Consider the following 9,645-nt stretch of genomic DNA (forward strand, 5'->3'; position numbering starts at 1 on the left):
AATGGGCAGGAATTTCAGTGATTCAGCTTTCAGTCAGGGAGAGACGACCAGGAAGAATCTGGATCAGGAAGAAGCCAGAAAAGGAATGGAGAGTATGAGGAATATGAAAGGGAAGATGGTTCTGGGGCATATAATATGTAATGCTGAGGATAAATGTGGTATTTCTCTGCTACGATATGTCCAATCCATGGCTACAGAGCAGAGAAGCCAGTCTGTGTTTCGGACAAGACTTGAGGTTAGCCTCTGGCATCTTCATTTACGCTTCTAAATAATGTTCACTTTTTCCAAAGTGATGGGCCATTTGCAGTTCTCACTGCCTGCAAGGGAATAATGAATGGCTCAGGCCATGAATTGCAAATGCCAAGTGCTGAGCAGCTCCCTCCAGACAATGCATTAACTTCAGACTTTATGCTCCCAGTGTCAGAAACTTACAACTCAAAATGCAGATGTAAAAGAATGCTAATGGACAGTGAAAATTCTGACTTAATTAGATGGCTTTAATTAAACCAGTAGTAACCTGTACATGGATACCCTTAAATGTGAGCAACAATGGCTCTTTGAGCTTCAACTGAATAGGAGCCAGTATAAACTAAACTGAAATGCCACACAAACTGGAGTAACTGACCACAGTAGGGCTTACCATGGGTTTAAGTAAGTCAGTAAAAGATTAAACGACTACCATTTCTAATTTGGAGGAGCCTTCCAAAGGTAGCTGAAGGGAGTGGGAATCAAATATACACAATTTGTTAACTCACTTTTTCACTTTACAGTTAAAGTTTGGGGCACTTCTATATTTTGGAAAATATTTTATGCAATTGCTGGTTAATAACACTCATATATATCTCTGTGAGAACAAAGACATTAAGAAATTCACTGTATTTCTTAAAGATAATTTTAAAATACTGGTAAATGAGCTACTTATCCACCTGGAGCCATTTCAGGTTCACAAGTATGAATGAACTTGCCGTTTTTGTAGAGAACCTTTATAATAATGCAGATCATGTGTAAGGTCAGAACCTCAGCTAGTAGCAGTCACTGTGCCTGTATTGAAATGAAGGATATCTACAGCTACAGAGAATCTGTTCTTTCATTTGAAAATCTAAAACCCCAGTTCTCAAGGTATTATCATTCTGTTTTTATTCTTTCTTCATAAAAATGTTATTAAAAAGGGTCAAAATAATCGCTGTGTTCACATTATCCAGTTTTGATATTTATTATGTGCTGGCATGAAATCACACGAATTTGCAAAGGATTATAAAGAATGCTATCAGCCAAGTGTTACAGAACTATAAATTATTAGAATATTTTGGGAAATTTTTATAAATCACAGTTGAGTGGTTTGAACTGGATCTGCATTGAATAACATTAAAAATACTTTTAAGGAATAGAAAATGATAGAGCTAAAAGTAATGTGGGTGGAATTCTAGCAGGTGTAAGTCGGGGCAAGATATCAGTTTAGTAAAGGAATTCAGCTCATGTGAGGTGACGTGGCACCTCCGCGTTCCCTACGCCAGGTCTCCCATGCCGGCTCCCAGCGCTGCAAACAGGGGCCGCTAAAGGCCCCTGCCCGTCTGCGGCGGGGACACGGGGCCCTTGGCAGGAGCAAGGGAGCAGTTCGGAGATAAGCCTTCCAAGCTTTTGAAGCCCATGCCTAACTTGGAGAACAAAAGAGAGATTCAAAAGGAGGTGTTAATGCTAACAGCCAACATCTACATGATAATTGACTGCTTACAACTTTCACTGAAACAGAGAGATCAAGACCCTTTTTCACCTAAAGTGTCTGAAGCTTACTGTTCTCTGCCCTGTGAAAGTGCCAGAGGCGACCTGAAAAAAAGACCAGTTTCTGTCACTTTCCATTAAAACAAACACAGCGGGCAGTAAGGTTTGCGGGATTCATTTGGACAAAGAGAACAAATAAGAGCGAGCCTGACTAAGACGTGGTCCAGTGATACAGTAAAGCTGCTGTAAGTATCTATTTAATAAAGCTACATCCATATGACATACAAAGCCGAGCTAGTATCAACTCCCTTGCTCTAATTCACTCAAAGCATTTTGGAGGATATCTTCTCTCCATGGACTTTATGCTGGATCGTGTATTGTGTCCTCCCTAGGCCAGCATAAAACATAAATCCAGTATAAACATTGCATTGTATCCTGTGGCAAGTTAAACAACAAAAAAAAAATCAATTGCGGCTCCCTCTGTTCTGGAGTGAATTTGTCCTGTCAGCTCATCTAGTAATGCACAAATCTGGTAGGAAGAAAAACGGCAGCACAGGCTGGAGGGTATCATGGAAAGAATTCCTGAACTGACGTGCTCAGCCACACGGTATCAAGAAATAAGATTTAATTAATAAGGTTATTAAATAATTGCTAGTAGGCTTTAAAAAATGTCTGGTTTGAGACAAGTGAATGAAATTCACATTTGTTTTAACAGTGACGGTACTTTAAATAGGGTGCCTCAGGAAACAGTGTGATCAATATTACAAGATGACATGGTCTGTGATGTTTGAGAACCATGTTCTTGAGCAACATATTTCTTATGCTGGAATTATATTCAGAAAGCAGTACTAGACTGACACCTTTGATAATACTGAAAACACACCACTTGGTCCCCTATTGGAAAGTAGTCGAGATTATACTTCTGTTTTATAAATGAGGATTATCATTTGAAGGATCTACAGTAAGGAACATATTTTAGACAGAAAGTAACTGAAGAAATAGAAGAAGGAGAATGTTCCAGCAGAAATTATACCATCAGAAACCAGAATTTTAAAAAAGAAGATGAAAAGAGAAAGAAGGAAAAGGGAAAAAAAAGACTTTGCCTTTTCTGTCAATGGAACCATAGATTCACGGTATTGTGGAGGTTTGCCGGGACATCTGCAATCATCTGCTCCAACCCCACTGTTCAGAGCAGGGTCAGAAAAAGGAGGCTGCCCAGGACTGTGTACAGTAGGTTTCTGAACAGCTACGAGAATTGAGACTCTACAACCTCTCTGTGTAACCTGGTCGAATGCACAATCTCCCTTAAAAACATTTTTTCTTGTGTTGTTGCACACACTGGTGACATCTTCTCATGGTGACAGTTTCTCAACAATGGCACGTCTCCTCCAGGCTAGGAGACCAACTCCCACTGCTCTCACTCCAGTGAAAGGCTCCAGGCACTCCCAGCAGCCTGAGGAGTGCAGAGCTCAATCCTCCTTCTGAAGCTTTATTTGGAAGCTGTCCTAGAATGAAATAGGTAAGAACACAAAAGAAATTGGAATAGGTATTGTGAAATAATCTAATCTGTGGAAGCATTTATTGTATAATCAGAATGTGTGTGGGGGGGGCTTTTTCCCCTTGGTCTAGCATATTCAGTTTCCAAAACCTGCATTCTCTACCTACACCACGTTCCACTATTTGATTACTCGCCTTACCAACTTGGTGAAGACAATACTATGTATATCTCAGCATGTCTCTTTTGCACTGACTTTCCAAAGATGGCACAGTGGTTAGTGTTACTTTGTCTACAGTAACGTTAACATCCCGTGAACTACTCTAGGAGTAGAAAAGATAGAACATTTGGTAATAATACAGTCAAAGCCAACACGAGAGGTAAAACAGAAGGCTTAGATGGACTGAAAGCCATAAGAGAAAAATAAGATGAAATAAAAACAGGATTAGCAAGAAAAGTTTTCACATTGGATGTAAAACCCAAGGGCTTCTTAATGTTTTAGACCAAGAGACCATTACCTACCCTCAAGACTGTAGTGACCACAGACACAGCTATTATCAGCATTTTTCAATTGCAGGGCAATGACAAGACAAGTGATGCAGAGTTTGTATAGTTATGTGCATCACATACAGATAACTTCCCAGAATGTGAAAAAAGTTAAATGTTAAACAGCCTCTGCTGAAATATCTTCCAGCAGTGCTCTCTGTATCACAAAGCATGCTTCTTTGTGTATTTTTATTTTTACTTTTCCTTTGGGGTTTTTTTTGAATTACCAAAGTCTTCTGCTAAAATATGTTAGTTTTCCTCTTTCAAATGTTACTGACAATGAATGCTATTAAAATAAAAGCTTATTTTAAAAAAATCCTTTCTTCTCCTCTGATGTAGCCAGTCATCATTTTGAAAGACTATTTTGAAATTGTATTGAGGCAATGGACAATGTGAATAATGTGTATGTAATGATCAGAGCCAGTGGAATACACTTTACCTCAGGCTCAGTTCTTGCTGTGCCCCTGCCAGAGTGTGGTTCTTGACTGCTGGTGGATTTTGTAACCTCTGCATTTCTTTCTCTGCAAATGCTTTGTTACTTTTTGTCTCAAGAATATGTTCTTTAGGTGCTGCAAGCTGATGAAACACTAAAGCTTTGGGAGAGAAATACTATACTTAATTGATATGGATGCCCTCTTCCATATTCTAACAGGTCCATAGAGTACAACCAGCTTTGATGCCCAGTTCCAGGGTCCACCTAGTCCAGCTTCTGTGTCTGTTAGAGGCCAGAAGAGGAAGGTTAGGGAAAGTATGTGAGAATATTGGAAACATTGAGAGTTACTTCCCTAGATATATTCTTCCTTCCTTTCCTAGCTGTTGGCTTATGCCCTTTCCGAGCCCAAGGTTTTCATGTGTAACGGTTATTGGTGGGCTTTTTTCTTCCAGTCATGTCTAATCATTTTGAATGGTGTGCTCTGTAATGCCTGTAAATGTACTAGGGTACATTTTTCCATTTTGGGACCCACAACTTCTCTGGAAAATGAGTTCCACAGAGGAATTATGAGTCATCAGAAAAAAAAAAAAAAAAAAGCATGTCTTTTTGGTCATTTAGTTTTCTGCTTTATAGCTTCATCTGCTTCTCTGTCATTCTTAGATCATGAAAACTAAGACATAATAATTTCTTATCTGCCTTCTTTGTACTATCAGTTTTATAAACCTTTATCATATTCATCCTCAGCCATCTGTTTTTTTCAAGCTGAAGAGTCTTAGCCTATTTAATCTCTTCTCATAGAGAAGCTGTTCCATATTTCTACTCATCCCAGTTGCCCTTCTTTGTATCATTGCTATATTTATTTAGAGATGGTAAGACTAGAAATGCACGGTATTCAAGATTCCTGGAGGCACAATGGACTTGCATTCAGCAGAATGCTCTCTTCTGTTTTGCTTTCTATCCCTTCCACAGTGATTCCTAATACCCTATTTCCCTTTTTGACTGCAGCTGTGATTTCTACACACAGTGATTCTGCATTTTTTTCCCTCAAATAACTGCTTGAGAAACTATTCTTGTAAATTATTTGCTTTTGTCTGTTTTTTAAAGTATTTTCAGGAATTTTGCCAGTGCTTGTCTGAGCACTTCTCAGACACAGGAACCTGATGACTATTGGGTAACATCTGAAGTTTAGTTGCTAATGGATGTGGAGTCGTGTTTGCACTGCCATGCAAACTTTCCTGAAAGTATGCTAAAGACATTTAGGAATCAAATTAACTGAAGCAGGCTGCCAGTTAATGCATCCTCTCAACAGCAGAGGTAAAGATATTAGAAAAAGACATTGGACAGTAAGCCTGTTCTTGCTGATCTGGGTAGAAGAGCATGAGTATGCTGGAGGAAAAGTCCCAGCAGCATAAGGGGTGTGACTTAATATCTAGAATTTTAGGATTCATCAACAGGACTCAAAATGGTGGGATCATAAGATTGTTAGCATTTAAAATAATTATCAGTTACCTGTGAGTTTTTGTGGTACTAGAAAGGAATTTTTTAAAAAAATAGTGTCCTTGTTGTGTAGCAATTAATGTACCAATATCTCAATTGCTACTTCACTCATCATTCTCAAGAATTCTATAAAGAAAAGAAATTCTAACAAATATTTGAGAACAAAGATTACAGGGTTTTTTTTTTTACTCCTCTCTTTCCAATGTAGACATTTCCTGTATTTTTAGAATAATGATTGTTAGAAGATCTACAGAAAATTAAGTAATTGAGTCTACACATCTTAGTCAAGCCATTTTGATCCACTTTTTCATTTTATTCATCTATTAAGGAAAGGCAATATTTACTTATATAACTCATGAGTACTGTGAGTGATAATTAATGCTTATAAGATGTAGTATGATTGAAATGAAGAGCTATGCACTTCCAAAGGATTATTAATTTTATTATCATCGTTATTGCTGTACTGAGCTATTGGAAATTACTAAAAGATAGCCAATTACTGTGGATTTTCTTGAGTTGACTTTGTAGCGTATTAAAACGAGAGTGTTACACTGCAGAAAACTCATAATGAAGTTGTAAAAGTGAGATTATATCCCATGCCTTAAAATGGTATTGTCCATTCTGGAAGCAGAAAAATCCAAATAATGAATAAATTCTGATTAAGACAAAAATGTGCTGATCTCTCTTTTCACTTATAGTTATAATGACTCATTTACTGCTTGCTGAAAAATCCCTGTCTCTGTCTCCATGATTTTTGAGTCATATGCCATAAATGTTTGTGATTTCTGGAAAAAAGGTTATGGCCAATGGGCAACTGGATTTCTGCAGTTTAATGAGGGCCCTCTTGTCAGGTGAGCTGCTGAATCAGATAGTTTGATAGCTCCTGCCACTGAGAACGTGAGCACAGGTCAGCTCTTGTGGTCCAAGTGATGAACCACTTCCTAAGCTGTGGTGACCCCGTGGCTGCGACCCTCATACACCAGAGTGTGACTAACAGCAGCATGGCTGGATGAAGAGATGCCTGTCCCTAACACTTTCAGCTCTGGGCTTTTATTCTCTGCTTCATAGGACATCTCCCTCAGTTAAACCAATCTGGCTACATGACTGTGCTTTACAGCACTGTATGCTGTGAAATGAATCTGATTAAAAATGGCACTAACACCATCATTTTGGGAAAGGTTTCCTTTTAAAAAATAGGTCATTTATAAAGCTTATTTAGAACACGGCTGTACCTCGAGATTGTCCCCATGAAGATTTAAAATATCTTTGTTAATATCCACTCTAAATGGTTATTTGGATTAATATTCTTGAGTTTCCCATGAACACAGGTTGAATTATACTGTGAAGAAAATTAATTATTTCCACTGGCAGTAAGGAATAATTTCTTATGCAGAATTTCTGCCTTCTACTTGCCTGGATTTCTAGACATTCCAATTTAAGTTCTTGATGAGTTGAGAATAAAAGATTTCCCTATCCTAAACTGAAAGATTAATTACAGAACAAAGACTGTCTATAAAGAAAAATGTTATTCCTCACCCTTTACCAATGCTGAGAGAAACTAATTAGTTAGGGGTCTAATCAAACCCTCAGCAGGATTTGTGGTGAAAGGTTAAACCATCGCTGTCCTTCCTGACACCTTGCTGTTCTGGGTGCTGGAAAGAGCTCTGGTTTAATTGCAACAATCCAAGAACCTAACAGGACAGTCTCCCTATGACAGTAATCTCTGAAGTATTGGAAAGCATGATCTAGAGGGATGGGATTTCACAACAACTGACAAAATTGTGCAACTGTAGCAGTGCTATGCAGGAAGAAATGCTGATGTGGATTCAGAGAGGTGGTGACTCTCAGAGGGCTCAACCAGTGCAAGTTTTTATTGCTTCATTTGGGACGTGCTTTGTTGGGATATCAAGCCAATTCCACTGATGCTGTAAATATTTCAGTCTTGACAGAAAGCAGCTTGGGAGAAAAGGACCTGGGGGTCTTGGTGGACACCAGGTTGAACATGAGCCAGCAATGTGCCCTTGCCACAAAGAAGGGGAAAAGTATCCTGGGCTGCATTACGCAAAGTATTGCTTGCAGCTTGAGGGAGGTGATCTTTCCACTTTATTCAGTGCTGGTGAGGCCACACCTGGAGTCCAGTTCTGGGTTTCTCGGTACAAGAGAAACGCAGACACACCGGAGAGAGAGTCCAACAAAGGGCCGCAAAGATGATGAAGAGGCTGGAGTATCTCTCCTGTGAGGAAAGGCTGAGCGAGCTGGGACTGTTCAGCCTGGAGAAGACACAGGGGATCTCACCAGTGTACACAGATACCTGAAGGGAAGGAGCAGAAAGGGTGGAGCTGAACTCTTCTTATGGTGCCCAGTGACAGGACCAGAGGCAATAGGCACAAACCGAAATACAGAAAGTTCCTTCCAAACATCAGGAAACACCTTTTTACTGTGAGGGTGACCGAGCCCTGGCACAGGTTGCCCAGAGAGATTGAAAGCACCCACAAAGATCAGAGTCCAACTCTCTGCTCCTCACAGGAATACCTAAAACTAAACCATATGAGAAAGACTATAACTGAGATGCTCCTTGAACTCTGACAGGGTTGGTGCTGTGATCGTTTTGCTGGGGAGCCTGTTCCAGTGACCAACTACACTCTCAGAGAACTTTTTCTTGATGTCAAATCTGAACTTCCCCTGATGCAGCTTCATTCCGATTTCTCGAGTCCTATTAGTTGTCATCAGAGAGAGGAGCCTCCATCCTTGGAGATATTCAAAACCCATCTAGACATGATCCTGGATAACCTGCTTTAGGTGACCCTACTTGAGCAGAAAGGTTGGACCAGGTACCTCCAGAGGTTCCTTCCAACTTTGACTGTTCTGTGATTCTGTGACTTATGATGTTGTTGACTGACCGACCTACAGGTTCATGTTAAAAAAACCCACTGCAACAGGACGGATGTATTTAATATCATGTGAAGGACTTCACTGTATCACGTCTCTTGACCTATTTTTGTCATTTCACTCAGTATATTCATGGTTCCTCCTCCGGGGAGCTTGCCCATCAAAGTGTCCAACCAGACCCTTACTCAAACATATTCCAGTCACCAAACCACCTTCGTCGACCTCCCTGTGAGGATCCTCACCCTCGAAGCGAGGCGCGACGCCGGCACACGGCTCAGAGCTCGCCCCGCCACGCGGGACTGTCACGCCCTTCCCCTGCGGGAAGGGGCCGCCAGCTGGGACACCCTACTGGGGATGGGGGTCTCGGGGCTCGGCGTCGCGCTGGGGTCCGGGCTGGCCGAGCTCCGCGGGACCTCCCTTGGGGGGGCCCGAGGCTCCGGGGCCCCCCCGCCGCCCCCCGCGGCCACCGCCCCCGACGGGGCGGGGCCGGGCCCGCCCGACGCGTTTCGAACGGGCCAACGGGCGGCGCGGGGGGGGCGGGCGCGCGCAGGCCCCGCCCGGGACTTTAAAGCGCCATTTTGTGCTGGGCGCAGGACATCGATCGTCGCTCACACCCGGCGGGCGCCCGGCGGCGGCCGGAGCCTGTCCTCGGCGCTGCGTCCGCGCTGCCTTCTCGGCGTCTGTCCCGCCACCCCGTTCCTCTGCCTCCATGACCCGCAGTAGGAAGCAGGCGGCACTGGAGAGAGGAGCCGGGAAGATGAACCCAGAGGCGGGGAGCGCCGCGGCGGCGGCCGCGGGAGCCCGGGCGGCGGCGGCAGGGGCAGCTGGCGGCGAAACGGCGGCCGCCGCCTGGGGGCTGGAGGGGGAAGCGGAGAAAGTTGTGTACTCGCGCTCGCAGGTCTCCTTCGCTGGCACCAAGGCGCTGGGCGACGCCCTCAAGCTCTTCATGCCCAAGTCCACTGAGTTTATGAGCTCGGACTCGGAGCTGTGGAACTTCCTCTGCAGCCTCAAGCACGAGTTCTCCCCGGTCATCCTCCGCAGCAAGGACGTCTACGGATACTCCTCC

General features: G+C 42.6%; 1 protein-coding gene and 1 long non-coding RNA gene across 4 annotated transcripts in view; one reads left to right on the forward strand and one right to left on the reverse strand.

Moving 5' to 3' along the window:
- Positions 1-1,038: 1,038 nt before the first annotated feature.
- On the reverse strand, positions 1,039-9,040 carry LOC113945483. 3 transcript variants are annotated; one of them, XR_003527104.1, is made up of 4 exons: positions 8,822-9,040; positions 4,200-4,475; positions 3,417-3,537; positions 1,039-3,224 (listed from the first exon to the last, which is right to left on the reverse strand). It is a non-coding gene; the product is annotated as an uncharacterized LOC113945483 (long non-coding RNA). The 3 variants fall into 3 exon arrangements; XR_003527103.1 differs by having other exon boundaries at positions 3,421-3,537; positions 8,765-9,040; XR_003527102.1 differs by having other exon boundaries at positions 1,040-3,224; positions 3,421-3,537.
- A 121-nt stretch (positions 9,041-9,161) lies between these two features.
- The window catches only part of CCDC71L (coiled-coil domain containing 71 like), a 2,452-nt gene continuing 1,968 nt past the window's right edge, over positions 9,162-9,645 (forward strand). The window contains exon 1 of the mRNA XM_027639993.1: positions 9,162-9,643. Coding sequence (XP_027495794.1) covers positions 9,289-9,643 — 355 coding nt within the window. The 5' untranslated portion in view covers positions 9,162-9,288. The remainder of the gene's footprint in view (positions 9,644-9,645) is intronic.

This window comes from Corapipo altera, unplaced genomic scaffold (genome assembly GCF_003945725.1).
Source record: "Corapipo altera isolate COAL_440 unplaced genomic scaffold, ASM394572v1 1b, whole genome shotgun sequence".
Classification (NCBI taxonomy): domain Eukaryota; kingdom Metazoa; phylum Chordata; class Aves; order Passeriformes; family Pipridae; genus Corapipo; species Corapipo altera.